Source organism: Grus americana, chromosome 4 (genome assembly GCF_028858705.1).
Source record: "Grus americana isolate bGruAme1 chromosome 4, bGruAme1.mat, whole genome shotgun sequence".
Taxonomy (NCBI): Eukaryota; Metazoa; Chordata; class Aves; order Gruiformes; family Gruidae; genus Grus; species Grus americana.
This window is the reverse complement of record NC_072855.1, coordinates 77,538,760-77,564,260: the sequence shown is the minus strand read 5'-3', so window position 1 is coordinate 77,564,260 and position 25,501 is coordinate 77,538,760. Positions and strand designations below refer to the sequence as shown.

The following is a 25,501-nucleotide window of genomic DNA, read 5'->3' as shown; positions in this document are numbered from 1 at the left end:
GTTTCAATTTTTGCTTTCCACAGAACTGTATGGGGTACCTGTCGAATCCCCGTCCCAGAAAAATCCTCACTGCTGATGCAAGTAGCTTATTTCAAAGCATGGAACTTACATGCTTTCTGTTTGCTGAGGCTCTCTAACACTAAAGCCCACACTTTTGGAAAATGTCTTCAGTGACTACCGTAAGCATTTGGATCATCAAAGGACTGAGCCAAGGATTTTGTGATTTGGCCCTCTCACAATAAAATATTACAAATTGCTGGTTTGGGTGCTGTGCTCTTTTCTCTTTTGTAGGTTCTTGTGCGAACCATTGGTCCAGTCACGCTGTCATCTGGCATAATGGCAAAACTCCAATTATCTTTAATAGGAGAAGTATCAGACTCCATCTACTGACACAGCTAAAAGGATCATTAAGAGAAAATACATCACTTGGCTTGCTTTAATGAATTTGCCTTATTTATGCTAGCAAAAGATACTAAATAATTTACTGTTCTATTTTCATATATCAGAGGCATGCTTTTGAAATTAAGTGGAAGGGGACCATTGATTTAGGCAGGAACAGCTTTAAATTCTAGCTTTTTTTAAAGGGAGAAGCTATTGAGGCTGCATTCATGAGATGCAACGGTAGAATATAAGAAAGTGAAAGAAACAGGGACACCACCTGACTAGCGTTGCCCCATGAGGCACATGCTCCATGTCACATAACAAGAAAGCAGTCACACTGATACACAGTGCATCTATCGGCTTTACAGCTGCATCTATTCCTGTTCCACCTGACTTGATGAGAACCAATTATTTATGCTTTAAGAAATATGCATTATTGATACATGCTAGAGAATACTCTTGAGAAGTTAGTTAAGCCTCCTCAGTTAAGTTCTTAAATGTATACTCATTCTTGCGACATTTTCAAAATAACTATTCTGGAGCTGTTACATCCTACACAATTTTGGATACTTTCCAGGCAAGTAATACTTGTTAAAAGACTGAAACCTCCCTTCACTGAGTACCATGGCCAAACTCTCATGTCTTCCAAGGGGCTGAAAGTTAATGCTAATGGTTTCACTGTATGCCTTTTCGGATGTACACTTGCTTTTAAATAGCTAATACAGCATACAAACTTCTATCAATGATATACATTTTGTAGTGCATATGGGTAAAATAAACACATAAATGGCAGAAGCCGCTGCAACCATCAGACAAAATACACTGAGTTTCATTTGGCCTCAGATGTTAAGCAGTGATGGGCCTGGCTGGCTGGGAATGTCTGCTGTAAGCCTAGGAACTGCGGTCAAACACTTGGTAAATACCAGATCATAGAAATTGAATAAAGGAGAAAATATTTTCTGCCTGCCACTGCTGCGATTACTTATGGGAATAAAAATGGAGAACACTAGAAATAAAATCGCATGTAACATTCCTGTTGAACTAAGAAAGTCCTAAAGAAAGTGATGTAGCCTTTGAACTTGCATGGGTGTGACTCTTAAGGAATGCTGGGTATGGAATTTACAATGCAGTTGATATTGCGGGAAAAGCTTAAGTATAATGTCCTCTCCATGCAAAAGAAAACAAATGTTTTAATATGGGTAAATTTCAGTACAGATGAATGCAGAAATATTTGGTTTTAGTCTCCTTGTACTTTTCTGGGCCACAGGCAATTAAATGTGCACTTCAATTCTTTCTATAGGGCTCCGGCGAAGTGAGAGTCTGTCAGAGAAGCAGGTCAAAGAAGCCAAATCTAAATGTAAAAGTATTGCATTGCTGCTGACAGCAGCTCCCAATCCCAATTCCAAGGGGGTGTTGATGTTCAAGAAGCGTCGTCAAAGGGCAAGGAAGTATACTTTAGTTAGCTACGGTACTGGGGAGTTAGAACGTGACGAAGACGAGGGTGAAGAAGGTGAAGGTGAGGAGGGGGACAAAGAAAACACTTTTGAAGTGAGTTTGCTTGCAACAAGTGAGTCAGAAATAGATGAAGATTTCTTCTCTGACATTGACAACGACGGTAAGATTGTGACATTTGACTGGGACAGTGGTCTACTTGAGGTTGAAAAAAAGACAAAAAGTGGAGACGAGATGCAGACGCTTCCAGAGACCACAGGTAAAGGGGCCCTCATGTTTGCTAAGAGACGGCAAAGGATGGATCAGATTTCAGCTGAGCAAGAGGAGATGAAGGCACGCACAGTGCACACGGAGGAACAAAGGGAAGCCACCGTGTCAGAGAACTTCCAGAAAGTAAGCTCTTCAGTCTATCAAACAAAAGAGGAAGAAATGTCAAGACAGCAGACCTGTGTGAGCAAAAGCTACACAGACGTGAGCCAGAATCATAGCAAAATTGTACAACAAAATGGCTTTAGCTTAGCACCAGACACAAGCCTCTCTTTTCAGTCCTCTGAAGCTCAAAAAGCAGCATCTTTGAATAAAACAGCTAAACCCTTCCCTTCTGGGGTTCAAAACCGAGCAGCTGCACCATTTTCACCCATAAGAAATGTCACTAGTCCTCTTTCAGATATACCAGCACCACCTCCTTACTGCTCTATTAGCCCACCACCTGAGGTTTTATACAGACCTGTTTCAGCCCCTGTAGCCAGCAGAGCTGTCCCAACCGTGTGGTCACCCACTGAGCCAACAGAACACATAGCATCCAGAGATGAAAGGATTGCAGTGCCAGCCAAAAGAACTGGGATACTGCAAGAGGCAAAGAGAAGAAGCACTTCAAAACCTATGTTCACTTTCAGAGAAGCACCCAAAGTCAGTCCTAATCCTGCCCTGTTGTCCCTTGTGCACAATGCAGAGGGCAAAAAAGGTACTGGAGCTGGTTTTGAGTCAGGACCTGAAGAAGACTACCTCAGTTTGGGAGCAGAAGCTTGCAATTTCATGCAGACTCAAGCATCTAAACAAAAGGCCCCTCCTCCTGTTGCTCCAAAGCCTTCACTCAAGGTCTCTCCTTCTGCTGGTACTGCAGTTTCACCAGTTTGGTCACCTTCAGCTGTGGCTTCTAACAAAGCTCCTTCTTTCCCAGCACCAGCCTCACCTCAGGCAGCATATCCGGCACCACTCAAGTCTCCACAGTATCCTCATTCTCCTGTCCATCCCCCAAGTACTCTCAACGTAGCTGGTCCTTTCAAAGGGCCTCAGGCAACCCTAGCGAGTCCAAACCATACACCCAAGACACCAGTCACACCAAGTGCTGGAGAAACAAAGCCACCCTTTGAGATGCCACCAGCCATGAGTGGAAAAGGAGCACAGCTATTTGCCAGAAGGCACTCTCGAATGGAGAAGTATGTGGTAGATTCAGAGACTGTGCAGGCAAATATGGCACGAGCCTCATCTCCAACTCCATCTTTACCAGCTTCTTGGAAATACTCATCTAATGTCCGAGCACCTCCACCTGTTGCTTATAATCCCATCCACTGCCCATCTTATCCTCCTGCTGCTACCAAGCCTTCCTCTAAGTCCACTGCTGCTACCAAAAATACAAAAAGAAAACCTAAGAAAGGTCTCAATGCTTTAGATATTATGAAACATCAACCATATCAACTTGATGCATCTTTATTTACTTTTCAACCTCCTAGTAGTAAGGAAAGCCTTGCTATTAAGCAGACATCGAAGCTGTCCACTTCAAAGCAAGCCCTACCTTTAAGACCACCTAGTGCTGGCTCTCCTACTAATGCCCGGGCATCTTCAGTGTACTCTGTGCCAGCCTACAGTTCACAACCTTCGTTCCAGTCAAACGCCTCTATCCCAGTAAATGAATCATATGCACCTACCGGCTACTCTGCATTTTCTAAGCCAGAAACCACCACATCTTTGTTTACTGCTCCGAGGCCAAAATTTTCAGCAAAGAAAGCTGGCGTCACTGCACAGGTGTGGAAGCCATCAATTATTGAAGAGTAAACCTTATAGCTGAAACTTAGTGTCCATTTTGCTTGCAATCAATTGTTTGCAGTAGTAACCTGGCACAGACACAGTGCCAATAGTATTCCTTAGTTTACTTAATAACGTCAGATGTATCACCTCAAATCTGGGTCCAAAATATTTGAACTTTTTTAAGGAATCAAGAGAGATATAAATTTTAGCACATTTATGCATACTATCAGATGCTTTATACATATAACATCCTGAAATGAATAGATACCATTGTATTAAGTAAGCAGGACACTAGGTTTTTGCTTTAGGACTACTACAACACAAACAACAGTAAGCAATGTTCCTGGTATGTCAAATTAATAGAAAAAAGCTTTCTTTCTGCTCCCGTCCCCAACTATGTTCCAATGACCTAGGGATTTGAGGACTTTTTTTTTTTTTTAAGAAGTGCCTTATTAAATGATATTAATAGTAATATGTATTACTACCATAGCATAAAATAGATACAGTATTAGACTCTGACTGATCACTAGCAGAATACAACTGGATAGATCTTTGGCCTGCACAGAGCCCTACTGAATTCAGTCAGAATCTGTCCTGCCTCAAAGGTCCTTCCACAGGAATCTGGTTGATCAGCCAGGGGCTTAGTTTGTAAGCTATGTGGATCAGCTGTGATCCAAAATAATGAATTGCCTCTGTGATTTCACAGAGAACGTCCTATAAGAGATGCTGGAGTGTTCTGAATACTAAAAGAGGTGGAAAGACAGCTGGAAAATTGTTAAAGATTTCCCATTTTGGGGAAATTTGACATCCCAAGTGCAGACATACTTTTAGCTCAAGTTTGCCTTGAATTCATCAAGTAAGATAGAAGCCAGTAAATAAAAATTATTGAACAGACAGGTGAGTTGGGTTTTGCAGCCGCAGTGTAATGCAATAGTTTCTTGTGAAACCAGTGATTGAGAACTGAAGGGATACATATATTTAAGAGTATTGATTCTAGCAACCAGAGTAGTATATGCCACAGAAATTAGCACTTAACAGTAAATCATAAACATGACCATGTCTTCCTATTGGTCTCTTGTACACATTTTATTATTTTCACTTGGGGCTTTACTGTGCTTCTTCCCACTTTAAATCTTTTTACTCTGGTCTTATACTTTCACCTTTTACTTGTCATATTAGGGACTAAGTATTGAAATACTGCTACTGTAGAGAATTCTTAAGTCTGTGGTCTTGAAACCTACTGAATAATATTGCAGTGAATACACAGTCTTGCTGAAATCAAGGAGCTATATTTGAACAGTTTAGCATGTTTTTCAGTAAGCAGTCCTGTTATCATCAGTGGTACTAGGTCTGAAATAAGGTGATGTTTCACACAACTAAGGATATCAAAATCCATCCCAAGTGTGAAGCTAAAGATTAAAGCATCACTCTGTGAATAAAGGTGGCAGAATCTGTTGATATATTTGTATAAACCACCATCCAGCTAGCTACAGACCAGATTATGGATCTTCTATATCATAGGGGTTTTAGTAGAACTATCTATCCCAATGAAGAAAACATTCCCCAGTATGAATAAAATCTCCTTAGTTTGGTCCCATGATGGTAACTCAAACTGCAATCAAACTTAAGAAGAGTGCATTTGGTTGTACACACAGAAAGCAGACTGGAATCAAAGTCTAATCAAGCCAATAAAAATCGCTCCTTTGAATTTTGGACCTCCAAATTCCTACTCTCCCCTTTTAATTTTGGATTGGCATACTGACAGCATTAGAAGAAAATGACCAAGTAATCGATCTCCCCCTTAAAATTCAGGAGAATGATGGGGAATATTGAAGAAAAAAAAAGTTTGGAAAACTCAAGCAAGAATTACACTGCATTTACCTGGAAATAGAAAGTAGCAATATTTTAAGCCTTTGAAGATCTCCCTTCTAACTGTTTTCCACTATCAATATCTGTATTTTTCTTCTATCATTAAACTTGTCCCTTTCCTCTCTGCCTGCTTGTTTTTTTTTTTTTTTCCTTTGGTTTGGTTGCTATTTTTTTGTTTCACTCATTATGTACAGACTGACAGTACATTTTAGGGGAAATCTATTTTCTATGTTATCCTGTTAATATGAAATTTCCTCCCTTTCCTTACCTTCCCTCCCCCACCCCTTCTCTTTCTTTTCCCTTTCTCCTTCCCTTTCCTCTCTTCTTCCTTCCTTCCCCTCTAGTAAAAGTTTTATCCGAAGTCACATACACTATTTTAGGTAGAAGAAGTTTAAGATACTAGTATCTACTTGGAATAAAGACACCCTACCAAAGATAAGTAGTGCTGCTACAGAGATTCATAGAAATCCAATCAGCCTGATATTGCCTTACATGTTTTTACTTGCACTTTCCTCCTGTAAAATGCATCTGTAAATTGTCATCACAATTCTGTACTTGTTCACCCTACCACCCCAAGAATATTTCCTTAATGAGGAGATATTTAGCAACTTTGTACTTCCACCACAAGTGTTGATGTTGGTGCATGTGGCTACTAACAAGATACAGCAGCTTACACTGCATGGCCACCAGTTGGTCTCAGGCTCAGGTTGTAACTTTTGGAATTCATCACCAGATACTGAGTATCCTGCATGACATACAGGGATTACTGAAACCTAACTTCTAGCTTATATGTGCCTATATGGCATACCACTTTCCAAATAAGAAATAATAAGCCTTATTGTTCCAAATAGCAGCAGAAGAAACAAGAAGTAAAGCTGGGATGTATTCTCATGCAAAGGAAATAAGCTCTCCAGAAAGACACAAGTCAATTTAATAGGAGCTAGAGGAGAGCTGTGGACTGAAACAGAACATTTCAGTTTCCTGAACCATCTGTCTAGAATTAAATTCACCTGAAAGACAGAAATGCATAACTGTCATCTTTAAAATAATTTTGCTATTTCTTTCATTTTCAGCACAACCCATAAGTTCACTTAGGAAGTCAACTAAATCATACACATGTTTACAGCAACAAGCAGAGAGTCAGCTTCTGTGACAGCAATATAAAATATAGCTTTTAGCCTATCTTCTCTTTACTTTGTCCAAAAGAAAAGGAAGCGCATCTATGCTGAAAATTAGGATTTTGATCACATTTGGATTTTTTGCTTTATTCACATATAAGTATTTCATATGGCCTATAACAATGACAGAAGGATTTGTTAAAGCACCAGTAAGAATTAAAAGCAAAAGCCCCAGAGACACTAGTCCTCTTAACTCAGCTGTTTTGAAAATCCTGTTCGAAGTCCAACTCTGAATTCAATTTCATATATACACATCATTCTACATGCATAGTGCTTGGATCCATCTTGGCTTCAAGACTCTTTTTACAAATCAGGTAAGTCTGTAATTCTTAATATTTCAGAAGACTAGCCTACTTCAAGTAACAGTTTTATCCAAAATATTATCTCCTGTGAAGAAGATATTTAGAGGGAATTTGAGCTGTTCATTGTCATGGGTCCAAACTGAAAGCTATCGATGATGTCAAACATAGCTGAAATGTCAAGAAAATGAATGGTTTGCACAGAGAGGGCCATCTGAAATTGCACTTTGAAAGGGCAGTGAGCTTTTGTAAATGATTTTCTGAAAAAGCTATTAGAATTATTTTAACGTAATACAATAAGGCTACCAAGATGCAATTGAGGTATCAGCAAGCTCCAAAAACTAGGAAGTGAGGGGCTGGTGTGTGGTTCAGATAGGAAAATGAGTGGCAGAGCAGCAATTTTGAGAGAACAAACTACTAGGATTAGAGGGAGCCAAGCAGTGAGGAGAAAACTCCAGGAAAAAAGCAGAGATTGCACAGGATAAAATACCTACCAAAGGATCATGAAATACTGAAGTTACAAGAGAAGAAAACAATCATTTAGAAGGGTTTAATTACTCTGCACAGAGACGGCTGACTATTTATAGCCTTTTGTTGAAACTTTCTAGATTATTCTTGGATGACAGTGCTCACATCATTGGGCATGACTTTTTTCCTATACTACTTACAAAAAGATAATGTGAAAGAACTGAAAAAACAAGTGAGCTTTAAAAACCAGCAGGCCCTATCAATAGACTATTGCTCTGAGAGACAACAAATCTACAAACATATTATCCTAGATAGCTCCTATACACAAGAGTTTTCGAAAGTGCTAAGGTGAGCTCTGATAAAAGATGATAAGCAATTATAAAGAGAACTTGACACCAGACGATGTGATCTGGGAGGAGCACTGTTTATCAAGTATCCAGGACAACACCTCAACAAAGGACCGGCCTTGCCATCACGCTCTGCTGCTCCAGCATCTCTGCGGGGAATCCTCTGTACACTATGAGGTAGGGAAATACCAGTGAAATGACAGCACTCTTTGCAACTAACAATTTGCAAAATCTTTCTCCTCTCTTTTTCCAGGATCCTTTTCCAGATTCCGTAGCTTTAAGAATAAAAAACGATTGGTTCTAAAAAGATCCACTCTTCCAGTCTTGCCTTTTTAACAAAACAGGATACAACTTTCTTTGCCTGAAGTCAAATACCCAGGATTCCACTGATCGCTTTGGCGCTTCGGCATGCAAGTGCAAATCTTAATTACACAGCTTGGCGTAATGTTATTTTATAATGAGTCTACTCAGCTTGAAATAGAAATGTTATACAAAGAAGAAATTTGACAAGATCTTCAAAAACCTGTGGATTCAGAAGCTCTGTATTACTCCCTGCTGGTAGATTTCTTGGGAAAATATGTGAGCCTGGTAATTTCCTAGCACACTTGCTGCCACCATCACAACTTCATAGTACCCATGACAGCGACTGTTCTTACTTTATAGTAAACATTACCTTTGCATGTGATTACATAAGGGAGGAGTTGGAATCACTCGAGAGCTATGTTTGAGAAGTGCTTTTCAAGCTGGTCGCTTACTACAGGAAGCACTTTAGGTTTTTAATCAAATGATGTAAAAAGTAGGAAAAACCTGAAGCTCAGTGAAATACTATGTTGGAAGGATCTCCACAGAAGCAGACCTGAACTCTTCCTTTACAAGCTAAGACTAACCAGATGATGATATTTCCATGGTTTTAACATTTGCTTCCTTGAGTAAGGCAGGCAAAGACTTTTTCTTTATACAGCACGTGAATCAAGTCTCCTGTTATCCTCTGCAGTTTTCAAAGGAAAAAAATCTATTCTGTTTGTGATGATCTTGACAAACTGTTTTTAATTTCAGTGCACGTGAAACCTGCACAAACTTACATGGTGGTATATTAACTGCACATTCCTTTAGGCTGAGGAAACTCAGCTATGAGAAAAATAACTTAATGAATCATGCTTAGAGATTGACTGCTTGATGAAGGCTTCCTGTGTAATCAATGTAACAATAGGAAGGGTTTTCAAACAATAATCCTTGATTCTTTTGTATGTCTTTAAGAGAGACATTTTAAAACAGAGAGTCCCCTCATAATTCCAGGTAATTGAAAGATAAACTGCCATGAAAGTAACCGGGTCATTTCTAAACAGGTGTAAAGACTAAACTGTTCAATAGAGGGAATGTTTCTCTTGATGTTTCCATCTATATTTGAAACACTAGATTTTAACTAATTTAAGAAATACACAGCAAACAGAAGAAAAGGAGGAACATTACAGAAATAAAATACACTCCCAATCACTGAAATACATGTAGGATTACAAAGGCTGACATGGAACACAACAGTCACTGATTTCAGTATGAGCTTTAACTGATTGCAAAGCAAAGAATTCAGTACATTTATATCAGAAGCAAGTTTCCATACAGTAATGACCCATGGACAAATATTTTCAATTTTTTAAAGAAAGTTTTTGCAAAAAAAATCCATTTTAAAAGAAAAGGTCAGTAATTGCTAGTGATTTTTTCTCTGATCTGTGAGAATGCTACTTCTTATAGTCTCACTGTGCAGGTTGTTGTTGGTACATGGCTTTAATATTGTGAAGAAAAGCAAAGCATGGGCATCTGGGTACACTTAGTTTTCTTCCTATAGTCTTGGTCTGTAACTTAAAAGTGGAACCTAAGCAGGTGACAACAAAACCTCAAAATCTGTCTGCAGTTTTATTTTCTTCAGTTAAATAAACAGTTTTAGATATGCACAGGTATTTCTGCTAGTCCTAGCCACGCTACCTGAATATCTTTTATGAACCGAACTGGGCTGTAAGTTTCTTAGAAAATCTTTCCACATACCTCCTTGCTGCTTGTTTGGCTGATGTCAGAAAGCACAGAGGTGTGACAAATGAGAATAAAAAAATTTGTGATGGCATTCCATTAAAAACTCAGAAGATTACACAAAATGAGAGGCAGCAACTTAACTTTTCACAGTGATGTAAATCTGCACTTGCGCTGTACTCTGTTGCACAGCTGTGGGCATTTCAGATGTACAAAATGATAAACTTTTCCCATCCTAAGATTACTTTCAGAGAGGCGTTTTGGTAGAGAAACTTTACAGACTTCGTACTGCTACAGGAACAGTGCTGAAGCAAGAACCTGACCCTATGTATATGTAATTATGAAAATGTTAAACACTACTGTTTGGATTGCAAAATGAGGCACTTGGAATTAATGTTAATCCAACCATTCCGAGCATGTGTGACAAAAACATCTGTAATCATGTCATCATCTGCTATTTTTTTTCTGTAGGACTCCAGACTCAATTCACAGCACAGAATGGTACTGCTCACCTGACACATAGCTCTTCACTGTTTTGTTTTGACATTGTTCCATGCTTAGCACCATTCCTTACTTAATAAGCACTCTTCGGTGTGTTTTTCATGCAGAATTATTTCCTCATAGATTTTTTTTGCTAGTATTCAAGTCAGTCAGAAGCCACAGTTCATTTTTACACTATTGCATTCTACAAATGAGTAAATAAGGCATGAAGAGACACTGATATTAGGGCACTCAGTAGCCTTGGGTGTCCAGTTCAAGACACTTAGCATCTTCAGAGTCCAGTAGCATATGAACTAGTTACTGTATCAAGGTATGTGATCCTTAACATCAGTCTGTGAGCATTAACAGATCACAGGTCTCCAGGTGGAAGCCCAGAAAGGGAAAAGGAATCCTCAGTGACCAGCTATAGAATCCAACCAGTGAAAGCACCTTTTGCACAATATACTCCTTTGCTATATAATCCTAGTATTCCCGAAATGAAGCCCTGAAACAGCACTGGATGGGGCAGAAGTCCTGGAATTTAATCAAAATGCATATGCATTGGGCAATGATGCTTGCATTTTATAGCTTTTGAATACTTCACCTTCCAACTTCACTAGCATTGCTTCAAGGTAGCTGTGTGTTTAAGACCCAAGGGCTTTCTAAGAACAACAAACCAAATCCCAGAATACTATCAGATAGCATACTGTAACCAACAGGTTCCTCCAGCATGGCTTGAACCACCATAGACAACCACTATCATGCTGCTACAGGAACTGGCAGCAAATGCATGTTGACATCCTTCCACTAGGATGTCAACTCCACTAGGAGGATGACACAGGTTTCCAATAGGGCTTCACAGTCTTCTGACAGCAGACAAACTGTGGAAGGACAAACTCCATCCCTCTGGGGAAGAAATTTCCCCAGAATTCTGGAGGAAAATATACAGTAGTGGGTACAGGTTCTTTTCCCCCTATGTACCATGCTTGCCTTGTTTCTTCATCTTATTCTTTTCCTGGACTCCTCATCGTAGCCTCATTGCGAGCTACACAGGTCAATTTTCCGTTTCTTAAGCTTCTCATCCAAGCTCAGGAACCTTGGCCATCAGGTCCTAGTCTCATCACTCTCCAACACAGCGCTGAATACAGATTTTCCTTCTGTATCAAGTACTACCAGCTCCTGGGTTTGCTTCGTCCAGTCTCATCTCTGTCCTTCCCATGTCTGTTTCTTCTATCCTGTTGAAAGTCTGCTTCTTGTCCTCCTGTACTCACATCAGACATTCTTCCCTTTGAGGCTGCCTGGGCCCAGACAGGAGGTCTTGGGCTCTGTCAAGGGGCAGCCATGCTCTGCAGTGTATCTTCGTCCTGATCAGTGAGCGTGTAGCCTCAGGTCCAGACTCGATGGTGGGAAGACATGGGTATGCACCATACGCCTGCATGCACTACTTTTTGGTGAATGAAAACCCAGCTGTGCAGCCAGTGCAGGAGCTGTGGAACACCCCAGCGACTTCTCCAGCCTGTCGGAGTACACGTAGCCTGTGCTTTAGACAGGCAGAGAAACCACAAGGACAGTCGTCTTGTTCTTCTGTGTGCTGTCCAAAGACATCACAGCCTGCAGCAGCTTAGACCTGCAATAATGAATAAAATCCTCCTGCCTAATGTAGTATTATCGCTGCTAACAGAGTTCTCAGGAACTAGCTGTAAAAAGCCAGGTGCTCCTATTGAGCCTATATAAGGCTCAATATAGCCTATATAAGGCTCTCAACTTGAATATACATAGGCAAGTTTGCATGGAAATATGAGACACTTCAGATGCAAAATTAGTCTCAAACCAGTTCTAAAGCATGTAGTGGTACCACTTTTCAAGGAAAAAGATACTAGAACTTTTTTGTCATTGACGTGTATTTTTCCCTACTCTCACTCTTTGAAATGGTTGAACTCTATAGGTTCATTTGATTGGAAGGCATCTGAAAAGGTTGGATCATTTGAGATGAAGTAAATTAAAAAAACCCAAACAACTAAGACTGAAAATTTCAATTTGAAAGATTTGATAAGAAATTTACAAAGGACTGGAAAATTTATCTTTTAGTTTGGATATGTTCCGCAACATAACTGCCACCACCTTCAAGTATTACAATATAATTAATATTTATTTTCTTTGATTTTAGAAAAAAATACCATTAACCTTTACTTTCTATCAATTTAAAACCCTTTCATTGTTCATACAGAATCACAAGGTCAGAAACTAGGACCACCTTTCCACTTGTTTTTCAAATGTTCATTCACAAGGCTTCATCTTCTATGACCTTCCCCTAAGCTGTGTAATATAGAAGTCCAGAAGGTGGCAGCAAATATTCTTCCTTACAAGAAATAAACTGTCTATTCCAAGGAAAGCTAAGATGCCTATGGCCTAAAATGTTTCAGCCATTTGCTTTTTATGGGAATAACAGTATTGTATTTTGATAATTGTATATGGATAAAGATTAAAGGTTAATGGAAAGCACTGATTTGCTTTCATTTACACAGGTGCAAACTGAGCTGAGTAACTAATTTACAACAGGTTAGCAGCACTCATTTCTTTTTCACGTAGACAAATTGCAGTAGTGAAGGTCTAATTCTAATATCTTACTTTTCTCTTCTACCATTACCTGACAACTAAAAAGGACTTTATTGTCAAGAGTAGAATTTGTCACAAAGCTTCTGTAAGATGGTTGACAGTAACTGTTTCATGAGTTTGTATACTAATGATGAAAACAAGATTATTCTCACATGAAATAATACCACAGTTATAAACAATGTAAACTTAGAATAAATTAGGTTCCAGTCCTAAAATTCCCTATAAATTTCTGAAAGCAGGCCCTGACAAGAGAGCTTGGAGGAAGTTAGGATCAGACATGAACTGTGTGATTCTAATCTATTACTGCTCTCAGTGCAGCCACCGACAAGGCTTTAATTGTTAGACAGGTAAGATTCCCTGCCTCTCCAGTCATTAGTATCCCCATTAACCAAAATGGTGCATTCCAATTTTAGCCTGCTACAAATTATTTCCAGAGTTTCAAATAAATATGATTTTTCCATTTTATTTCAAAATTTTTGGTATTCATATTGTAAAATAGCTGTAGCATTTACTCCAGAGCTGGTAGTATTTCAGAGAGAAATTATTTTTTCATTACATAAAGTATAAATTGTAAATGGTTTGGGATGACAAAAGCTGTAAGATTAACAATATGTCTCCCTCCCATAAACAATTCAGTTTAAAAATCTGAAGTGCTTGGTTTATGTTTAAAAAAATGGAAAGAAGGAAAGAATTAAAAGGCATAAAAATCAAGTATTACTTATTTTGTCCTACAATTTTCCCAGTGGTTTGGTCTCTAGATGCAGTAGCCATTACAAGCCCATAGAAAGAAAAATGAGAAATGCCTCACTCTGGGCTTTTTATAAAGACATTTTTTGAGATAGTACAATTGTTTGATCTACTTCCTACTCCTTTGTCCCCTTTTTGGGTAAACATTAGCCAGGCCTGTTAACTCAGCCTGTTAACTCAGGTTTGAACATGCTTTCGTATGGGATTAAGGACCAGGACTATAATGAACAGATAAAAATAAAACTGCCTTAATGACTTAGACCCCCCCCAGGTAATTTTTTTTTAAGTGACTTAATCAGATGGGAGTCTATGTTACAGAGAGTTTCAATGAGACATGGACTATTATGAGGCCAACCTACTTTTGAAAATAGAACTCTTGACTTTTTTCGAAAATTTAATATCCAACTCCTTAACTGGTGAAAAGGTAGTTTCAGCATATAAACATATGAACAGTTTTCACTTATTAAGGAGACATGCCACCTGAGACAGAAAAACAGTTACTGTGAAATCATTTCCCTAACTTGCATTCCCATTTGGTCTGTAAAATGACAAACATCTTTCTGACTCTTGCCTTTAAAATGTGCACTATTTTATGAAACTAAGTATTGCTCTTTTTGTCTTTCAGCTTTTCATAACTATCAAGAAATCTGAAATAGCAGTAAGGTCCAAATAACCAATTTTTCTGGACTATTGATTTAGATATTACTGTATCAAAGGTAGACATTCACACTCCTGCAACTTAAACAGATCTATACATGCACACACCTTTTCCAAGTACTGTGTTTACATTCATTTACATATATACTGAAATAGTTTCTTTTGGAAGTAATATCACATTCATTTTAGTTTATATTAATACACAGCTTATAAATATCAAAGATGTTTGTGGTACAATAAATGTTTGCTTCATTGACCAGTTTATAAATAATTTGCATTTTTAAAATCCATGTTAACCTAAACCTGAAGTTTAATCTGTTTGCACAGACACCCGAGCAGTCAGCAGCTGTTGTTAGGATTCTATGATTGCAATGGACAGCTCTGAACTGCCTTTCCTCTTCTTGACATCTAAGAATCCACGTTCCCTTCAATAACTATTGTAGAAAAGATCTTTCCCTCTGAAAATGTTCACATGAAGCAATGGAAAAGAACAAATTAATCACTGTACACGGTTCTGGTTTGTTTTGCAGCACAATATTTCAAATGCTGGTGTGGTATTATAATGAATGTTTTACAACAAGATTACAGTAATACAATATGTAATAATGTAATATTTCTGGTAGTAGATCACTCTCCCTTCTCTCTTGATTTCTGGGAAGAACGGAAAATCTCTACACCTATTTTTATGAACTTGTAGCTTAAGGGAGACAGAGTAGAATAATTATTCTCTATTTGCACTTCCTATTTCCCACTGTCTCACTTATGATCTGGGGTTTGTGCATTCTTTTCAGTACATGCTTGTCAAAATAACTAAATAGGAAGGGACAATAATAGAAAGTATTACTATGTCTGGCTGCTGCTGTCCAGTAAATGAATGATGAATTCCAGTTACTAAATGTTGCCTTAATTCCGAAGTTTGAGTTTGTTAGTTTGAAGGGGCTGAACTCCAAAGTAGTGATAGAAATCAATATATCAATATCAAATACAAGTCTGCTTTGAATTTAGAAATGTTCAGACCTAGACTTTCAGCATAGGAACACCATTACCAATAATAAAAATTAACTGCCATGAAAACACAGCAATATTGATCATCTCTTAGTTCCTGCATTTCAGATACACATATTTTAGCAATATGCGCGATAATATATATTCTGAAGCCAAAGATTATTCAATTTCAGAATAAGGTTGGGGTAGATAGAAATATTCTATTTTTAACTCAATAAATTATTGCAAAAGTATGTCACTATGCAATGTACAAAAACTTGCTGTGCAGGGTGCTCTTGGATTGCTATTATTACAACAGATACTACCATAACAATCTTAGCAGTCAGTAGGCTTAGAGACTAAATTCCTCCTCAAGGTAAATAGTGAGGCATTATGGCATACTGTACATAACTGATGCATTTGCTATATTTCTTCCATGGATGATGAAAGAAATTAAATATTTTTCTGTGAAACAGATATGAAAATTAAAAAAGTATTCCCCTGAATCCAAAGGGTTATAACTGCTTCAAGCTGCAGCCACTTTACAAAACCTAGTAGAATTGTTTCAGGTCAAAACTGATACTTAATTTCCCTAGATTTATTAAAAATAAAAGTAATATAAAATTTTGTTTCATTCTCTCTGAGCTTATGGGAATGTAGATGATGATGACAACTACTATTCATTTTAGGAAGATTGTAATTCAAAGTAACTAAGGCTCACTTTAGCCAAATAATATTTTCACCTTCTTGGATCTTCTGAGTCTTCAAACCCTTTTCTGCCCACCTTCAGCATAGTTATGACTTTTTCTCTTTAGGAAATATAAATAATTCAGCCAGCTCCTTCCATCAATAGCCTCTTCCTCTCCATCAAAAGTCAGACAGCCAGACACAACATTGTAACTGGAAATCAGTAAGTGGGGCTCTGTCTTAACTTTTTCCTCAAATTCCTTCAGACCATTATGGAATAGACAAAGTATTTCAGCCTTTTTCCAGGTAAATCATCTGGAACACTCACAGATTTTGTTCTCTTACAATCCCAAAAGATAACTCTTAGTTAAAAACACATACTGTTCTGCCCTTCCTTCATGGAAGGGGAGATTAATCCTTAATTTACCAAATCTAGAGGAAATAAATAAGCAATTTCACATTTTAGAATTTTAAAGTTAAAAACCAGCCTATCATCAGAACTGTATCTAAATACAAGCTACCAAGTGGGAAAGGAGAAGAATTTGACTGGTCCAGGAATATCAAAACAGGACCAAGTACGCTAAAGAACTGGCTACAGATGAGAATCATCCAGCTGACAATACCATAGTTCGAACGTTTGATCTTGCGGCAGGAACTTTGGTGCCAAGATTTGGATGTGGGTTCAACAATCATGCAGAAGGAAGTAATCATTGATTATCCTCAGTGATACAGATGTTACTGCATCTGTTCACTGTACCCAATGTATCTAGTCTCCAAACAAGATACAAGGAGAATATCTATCAACTTTTAAGGAAATATTTTTTCCAGATAAATTGGCACAATCTCTCACTGGCCAGGTAAAATTGTTACAGTTGCTGCAGGTTACCTGGGAGTCTGTACATTGAATTCCATTGGAAAAATCTATCACAGACATTTTCATCTAATAGAGTGATCACTGGGTAATCCTATTCAGAGCCAAGAAAAGCCATCCTTACATAATGAAACATTCTTCAACTCATGAGACATTATGAATTACTTGGATTCTTACTTAGTCATTTTATCCCTGAGAGCCTGACTAAAGTTAAAAACAAAACAAAAAATTAATACAAGGAATTTTAGTATAACCAAGCTCATTCCCAAGGCACTACTGATGTTCCAGTTTGCTGACTGCATATGACATTCTAGCCAAATACAGACACATGCTGCACAAAAGCTAATAAACCAAACAGAATCTCATACCAAAATGGCGGAAAGATTTTTATTTGCCTATGAGACTAAAATCTTCCATATCCAAAGTATTTTGCATTATTTTTTTTATAAGGACCAATTCAAAAGATATAATAGTATTCTCCAGTTTATCAGTATCTGAGATTCTGCTTTTTCTACAACAACCCTTAAATGCTGAATTTATGATTTACATGACATTAGAAGTGCTGTGGATAGATATGATTTGAAGAACGCTTGCTCATTGAGGTCTTCCAAATCAAGGAGAAAGGAGATTCTCAAGCCAGTAAAATATTCATTGACAAATCTGGTTATCAAAACTCTGTGCTAGTACATTGTTTGATTCATACAGAAGTTTTTTCTATGAGGTCATTTTAGCTCTCTTCTGCCAGTTCCCTTTCTTTGCCTTATATGATAACAAAGCTATCTGTAGAATAGTTTCCATCTTCATAGAAAAATATCTTCTTTTCCATTAATGATCTTGATTTTCTGTTGAATCTGATCTAACACCTGTACCAAAACCCACAGAACTTGCTATAATGTGAACATTTAATTTTGTCTACACTATTTCTGCTTTTACAAGTTAAACCTCTACCTTCAAAACACAGCAGAATGGCCCATTTTGTTAGACAAATAATGAAATACACTTGATAACTTATCATTCATTCTCTGATTAAATTCTGTCAGAGAAAATTAGCTCCTGCTTTATCACTAATGGTTAGGCCAAAAAGATACTTCTGCAACTTGATGAACTCTGGAGTTTTTCTCTAAACACGACAGACTAAACAGTATCTTTATCTAACTGTCTTGAAATGTCAGATATTTTATTTCAACAGTTTCATTTCCCTCTGCTCACAGGGCTTGGAACTGGAATCTCCATTAAATAATGCAGAGAATTTCTGTCTACTCGGTACAGACAATGTTCTAGAACCCTCCTGAGAGCAGTTAACAGAGGTAGACTAATTAGGTAAACTGATGAACTTTTTCATCCCTCTGTTCAAACTTATCTTCTTAGTTTCATGGTTCAGGTTATCAGATTAATTTCTAATAGAAACTGCATCTCATTTTGCACTCCTATTATGATACTGCACTTAAAAAAAATTATTCTTGCCAATAATTTAAACAAAATGCACTAACCAGGCTTGCTGAATAAGCTCTTTTCTGTGGATACAGTGAAGAAAGAAATTGCAATACATTAGAGGAAGGAAAAGTATTCTGACTGGCCTGTCTGGGTCTGCCACTCATTGGCCCCAAGCATGACCCATTATCTGGACTCTTATTTTCCAGGTAAGAAAAAGAAATCCCTCCCATTGGGTGAAGATACAGAGAAACTTCAATCCACTCTTGACAGTATATAACTTCATCTATGGGAAAAAAACTTCTATATTTTCTTTTATTCACTTACCTTCCAAACGGATAATTCTTGCTTTTTATATTCTACCATCTTAGAGTACTCAATTGGGATCTGTCTATACATGATATCTGATCAGCCACATTTTAATGTTTGATCATCTCAAGGTTTAAGTAAGGATTCTTAAAAATTAACTGAGTGAAGTTGCCCGAAATGAAGTATTTTTTTCTGGATAGACATAGAACCTCATGATAATTTGCCATAAGTATGTGGGGTTAGGATTAATAATGTTGGGGAGTTTCCTCTCTGGAACCGCAAACTAGGAATAGCTGGTCATAGCTAAGAGGTGAAAGGATAGTCCTGTTATAAAGCACTAGTTGTAAAACTTGTCGAAACTCTCATTACATAACCTCTTTGTGTCACTCTACACTTCTTTTAAGAGATTCAGACTGAGCGCCACGTAACTGACGGAAAATGATGAAATCAGTACTCTCTTTCTCAGTTTCCATCTTATGTACAAGGCTGATATTAAAACACAACATAAAAGCCTGTGCGAAGCAGAGGTCTTTCAAGTTTCTTAAATGCGTCAAGATCCTGCAACAGAAAAGCCTATAAAACATGACATTTCTATGTGAATCTGCTAGCTAAGCTATATCTTGTATGATCAGATAGCTATTGGCTGGTATCTAGATCATGCTCACAGTATTTTAAGTTTTGGAAGCTAATTAGGAAAAGTAACACAGGTCAGTGTTGTTTGAATGAAATTCTAGTAAAGCCTCTGGCAAAGGAGCCTGGAATTTCACACCGGATTTCAGAGTTAAAGGCATTTAAACCTCAGGATATGAATCAGTGGGTGTAAATCAATGCGTTTAGGAACTACATGTAAAGAGACTACTCAGTAAGAACAATGTAATTTATCTGTATGACACAAACATGTCTGGGGAAAATACTGTACCTGTTTCGTACGCTGCCAAATGACTGTTGCAGCAGAACCTTCTCATGAACAGTTTCTAAGTGCTGCATTACTAAGAAGATTAGGATTTGTCAAATATGAATGGATTGCTCCTATAAATGGGTCGGAATGTACTAAAATTTTGAGGGCATTGCCTTTTAAAGAAGCCAGGTTAAGTAGCATCATGTAAGGGTATTAAGTGAATGATTGCATTAATGTCTTTAGTTCATTTTTGTGCTCTGAAAAGTGAAAACCAGGATAAGCCCAATCATTTTAGAAATGCCTTTCTTAAAAGGAGATTGCCAAAGATACGTTCTCAGACAAATATCCTAGACAGAGTCTGTTATCAAATAAATTTGGCCATGCCTGCATGTTAGAAAAAATCTTGTAAACACACACAGAACTGTCACAACATGACTTCCTTTTTCATTATTAAGAACGTCTTTTCAGAACAAGGCACACTAGCTAAGTAGTGGAAAAGCTGCACAGTTGCTAACATAACTGTACTTTTTCAGTAAAAGCCTGTCTTTGGTCTATTTACCTTCCTCAAAAAATCAATTTGCTCTTTGTTCGTGTTTCTTTCTCTGCCTCCTTTTTAATACCTTCTCCCTTTCCACTAAATTGAAGTATTAAAAAGTAACCACAGACATAAAAACGGATTGCCAGGATGTCATGTGCTTTCAGGGTCTGTTGTTCCAGTTTGGAAGTGAAGAGAAGGGGCTCCCTTTTTTGTTATTTAACAACTGTACTTGGTATTTTGTTTTCCTAGGAAAGAAGCAGTGGACGCTCATTATCACTTCCTGGGAGACCTTCTTCATTCATTTCTCGAGCCATGTCTCCTACTTCTCCTCTTATATTTCAGCCTGCCCCTGATTACTTCAGCAAGCCAGAGACAGCAGCCGACAGGCCTGGCAAGAGACTGACGCCCTGGGAAGCAGCAGCAAGATCCCCTCTTGGCCTAGTGGATGAAGCTTTTGGGCCCCAAAATATGCAGGAATCCATTGCTGCTAACGTAGTGTCAGCTGCTCGCAGGAAAACACTTCCTGAGCCACCAGATGAATGGAAACAAAAAGTTTCTTATGAGCCTCCAGCCCCAAGTGCTAGTGTAGCCTTATTAGGAGGGAAGCAATCGGGTGTTCTATCACCCCCTAAAAGCTCCCTGTCTGCCCCCAGTGCCACCACGCAGGCTGGCTCTCAGCTGCAGTATGCTTACTGCAGTCAACGGTCCAGAACAGATCCTGATATAATGTCCATGGATTCCAGGTCTGACTATTGCTTGTCAACAGCTGATTCAAACTACAATCCACAGCCAAGGGGATGGAGGCGTCCAACATGAGCAGCTGAAGGGCCTGGCATGTTTTCCCTTCTTCCAGCTTTACAAGCCTTAGATTTGAGTTGGAGAAGGAAAGTTTCTTGCCGGCCTGACCATCTCTGAACTAAAGAAAAGAGGCAAAATTGAATGGAGCACAGTTTTCACATGACTGCAGGGCTAGCAGCCTCTAGAATAGACTCAGTTTTACACCTAGCCTAAGATTGTTCTGTTCGTCAAAAGGAAAAAATACACATTTCTTGGGGTGAGGGGTGGGATGAAAGTGGGGCAACCAATGTGCTCGATACAAAAATCTAGAATGGATGCAGATGAAGACAGTACAAGTGCTTGCAGTTAAGTTAATGTAAAAAAAAAGTAAAATAAGGGCATTTTAAAGGCAAGAAGTATTTTACAGGATCTTGTAGGTTTTCTGGGTAAGTTTGACGTTGGAGTTCCAAGGTACTAGACATAACCAGACTTGGGAAAGTTCCAATGGAAGTGGAATACTTGGAAGCACTGGCTTATTTGCCATATGTTTTCTTTACTGCATTTTTAAAATGAGCTAAGGAAGTAAATCAATGCATATTTTTACTGTGGCAACAGTTAAAATACATCTGTGGTCATGGTACCTGAATCCCTATAACATGTAGATATATGCAATCTTACGCAGTCATCCATTTCAGATGGATTTCAAGACAGTTTTATGAAGTTTTACATATTTAATTAATCAAATAGTCTTAACACAACAGGAAGAAAGGTGTTGTTAATAGAGATCAGTACCATGAGACTTGAACAATAAAAAGGATGAGGAAAGTATTTAGAGTGTATTTAAACTGGATTGCAAGTTACTTTTGTAATAAACTATCAAACAAATCCGAGGCTGAACAGCCTTTATTTCTCTGCGAAATGCACTACTTGCTGAGCATTTACTGGTACAGCGTTTGGTAATCTGAGTGGCTGGGCAGTTATTCTTAGTATCTAGGTAGCTCAATGTTTAGAAAGCTTTTGATTTGTATTCTCGGTTTGGAAGACATAGTTAAGTTGTTTATCAAGAACAATACCTGTTCTGCATAGAAATTGGTATGTGAAAGAGGGTTTATGACATGTGTTACACGGTATGAGTCTAGTACAAATAGTGAATATTTGGACGGTTGGTTACAATTAAACTATCTTGATGGATCTGAAGAGATGGTAAATAATTTTTGCTGCTGACACATATCTTGCATTTACAGCTTATTTAAACAATAGAAATATGTGGCTAAAAAGACATGTATTCCAAGCTTATTGGGTAGTTTAGATGTTGTTAAAGCATTAAATGAATACCCCAAGTTTTAATAAGTGCTCTGCATCCTCATTTTGTGGGGCATTCTTCAAGCACAGTCTACTAAAATTACTGCAGGAGCACTGTTAACTATCCTTAGTTTCAGTAAGGTTGTCAACTGTGAGTAAAGTGGTTAGAATAGAAAGAATGAAAACATATATGCAGTAAGAAAGAATATATCACAAAACATTGCCATCTACAAATAATTTTCATGATAGCAATTATAAAATATAATGGTATAAAGGAAAGAGGAAAATTAAACTCAAGTACAGTTGAGCTGGAACTTCCCATAAGAGCAAATAATTACATGAAAAATATTCCCTTAATGAGTTTCAGTTGGCAATAATTCTCTAGTCAAACAGAAGTCTCCCTGAAATCAACCTATCCTTTTGACCAAGCAGGAAATGAAGACATAGGAGTTGTAAACCTTTAAACAACTAGAATCATAATGCTATAGCGCCTTACAAATTTATTTCGCAAAATATGAATTTGCAAAGAAAAGATGATTTAGAAAAATTACATGAACAAGGCTGCTATCTTATGCCTGAAAGTGAGTTTTGCACCTCAGAGTCATACACGCACATAATCAGAGTAAATTTCGCTGCCACACAGGCAAAAATACATTTTTCTCTGCAGAGTCCCATAATGTCCCCTTTTATCATGACTGGGAATATTCCCACTGAAACCAATGCGACTGTGGTAGTCCCATTATCCTTAAGGGGTTGTCTTCAGATTCAGGCCTTTCTCCCTGGAAGTACATGTCAAGTTTTCACTTAATTTCAGTGAAATTATAATTTAAAGTGAAATTCAGTGGAATTTATAATTTGAAGTCATCAAGGCCTTAACTATTCAATAAATACTAGTGCATGTGCATTTCACAGAAGGCCTACATTCTGAAAATCACATAATGCTTACATATCTTTCTGAACTGTGGTCCATATTACCAGAATAAAATGATTCCCTGTATCCAAGTCAAGTTCAGGTTTCTGTTTTGAACTGCATCCTTTACACTGTTAAACAGGAAACCAGATTAAAGAGTTTGCAGTAAGGCATGTTTTTACCCAATGAAATTATTTTAATTCTCAGAATCAGATAGCTGACTGATCAAGCTCTAATTCCCCCCCCCTCAAATGCAATGCAACAAACATGTAAGAAAGCAGAATCAGAGTTTTTCAGACAGAATCACTGACTTTCCATCAATTTCCCAAGAAAAACAAAGCATAGCCTTATCGTCTTCTTCCAGTCATAAGAAGGAATTAAGCACTTCTGTGAACATGAGAATTACTGATGTTGAGTTTTGTGTGGCTTTGTATCTTATGGATCAACCTGGGTGTTTAACATTCCCATATGGATTTTCGCATTACTAATAAGGAATGAGTTCACACTGCAGCATTTCCCTCAATAGCAACACTGGTAAGCGTATCTGTCCTCCAGCCAGCCATCTATTTTTACAAAGTCTGTGGGCAATGGATTGTCTTTGAGATCTATTCCACTGCCACACAGAAATGAAACAAACATTTGCGAAGTTATTAATGGGAGGACAGACATACACAGAGGCATGCAGACAGATCACATAGCCTTGTTTACAGAGGAAATCAGGCTAAAACCAGATTGAGACAATGTATTGATTTCAATGGAAGCAGTGGGCACAGATGACTAAATGAAATACTAATGCATACAGAGCTTTATGAAGAACCACATGGCATTTTTCACTTCCTGTTCTTTATATCTTTATATCAAGTAGTTGTGACTGTTGTGCATGAGTTCTGAATATATTAATGCAAGTATTTCTTACATTTGTTTCTGAATGCACAGATCTGCTCAGTAAATGTGAGGAAAAAATTATCTTGATATTTTAAATACGTTGTTTTTGTGTTCACCCTCAGAGGTGTCTCTGTTAATATGCAGAGTATTTGAATACACAATATAACTGAAAATTTAGTTTCTTTAGTTATTTTAGATGATGATGTTCACAACTCTTGTTCATAATTTGTATTCATTTTGGTTTGCTTTAACACAACCATATATCTATTCATATTGCATTTCTGCCTAGTAGCAAAAGACTGTATTATCTTTATAAATGGCTTTTCACTTCTAAAGACTTTTTGCTCACTGCAAAGGACACTTTATTTGAGAGTGCATGCCAGAGATGTAAATTGTATCATTTAATAAAGTGATTTGACCCATCAGATGAGAAACACAATTTTGTTTTCCCTAAATTCTTGTCTGTTTGTTTAAATAATCTGAACCCAAGTAAAGTCTAATCTCTTTTTTCTGCACCATTTTTAGATTCACTGACTTTGCCTGTCAGCGACCTTGTGCTGATATGAGCTTCTAGAAGCTTAAATCAACATCAGGTCAAATGCCAACTTCTCAAATTCAGTGGAATTTCATTTTCACAGTCACTAAGCAGAGGAATGAAATGCAGTGAAGCACAATCTACCCAGGTAAAATAATATGGTCAGAGCAGTTTTTATTGTTTGAACATTTTTATCCCTACCATAAAAAACCTGCAGCTAACATCTGCTTACTATAATTACTTGTCTACTTTACATGCATTTAAAACTGTTTACTTTCTGTAGGTTTGTTCATAAAGGCTGCATTGCTGTATTCTCTTGTTGTTTATTCTTAATTGAAACATACTATTTAAAGAAGGAATAAATATTGAGAATAAATTGTGTACCCTGTCTTTACACCATTCAGGCTATTTGGGCAAATAGCTCTTAAGGAAATAAGGACAGCACGAACATTCTGTCTGTGAAAAGCCAGATCAAATTTTCACTATTTAGGTGAAATGAATCACAAAGCAGTTTTTGCATTTACAAAGCAAGCAGGATGTTGCCCCTGATACAAGAAAAATGATCGATGCATGTAAAACTTTGGGAACTGATGAAGTTTGACAACAGCATTGTAATATCTTTGCTTTACAAAGGGGTTTACAAGGTTGTAAGAAACTCAGTATCATCCCTTTTCATGGTTACATTTTCATTCTCATTTGCTAAGTTCTTAAATACATAGTAAAGAAAAAAAAAGCATAAACCAGATTCGCAGTGTAACATAACTTCCTCAACTTCAGTAATTTGCAACAGATTAAAAATCTCACTACTTGGGCAAACAGTCATTGGGTTT

General features: G+C 37.6%; 1 protein-coding gene across 3 annotated transcripts in view; it reads left to right on the top strand.

The window, feature by feature from the left end:
- The window catches only part of SYNPO2 (synaptopodin 2), a 94,733-nt gene extending 69,759 nt beyond the window's left edge, over positions 1-24,974 (top strand). The window contains exons 4-5 of one of the 3 annotated variants that reach the window (XR_008576762.1): positions 1,682-8,199; positions 8,276-8,380. Coding sequence is in view for 2 of the 3 variants with exons in the window: in XM_054823037.1 (XP_054679012.1) it covers positions 1,682-3,858; positions 20,512-21,078 (2,744 nt within the window). In the remaining variant the exon portion in view is untranslated. Of the gene's footprint in view, positions 1-1,681; positions 8,200-8,275; positions 17,059-20,511 lie in introns of those variants that run through there. The other 2 variants (XM_054823037.1, XM_054823038.1) reach the window with 2 other exon arrangements.
- Positions 24,975-25,501: the final 527 nt, after the last annotated feature.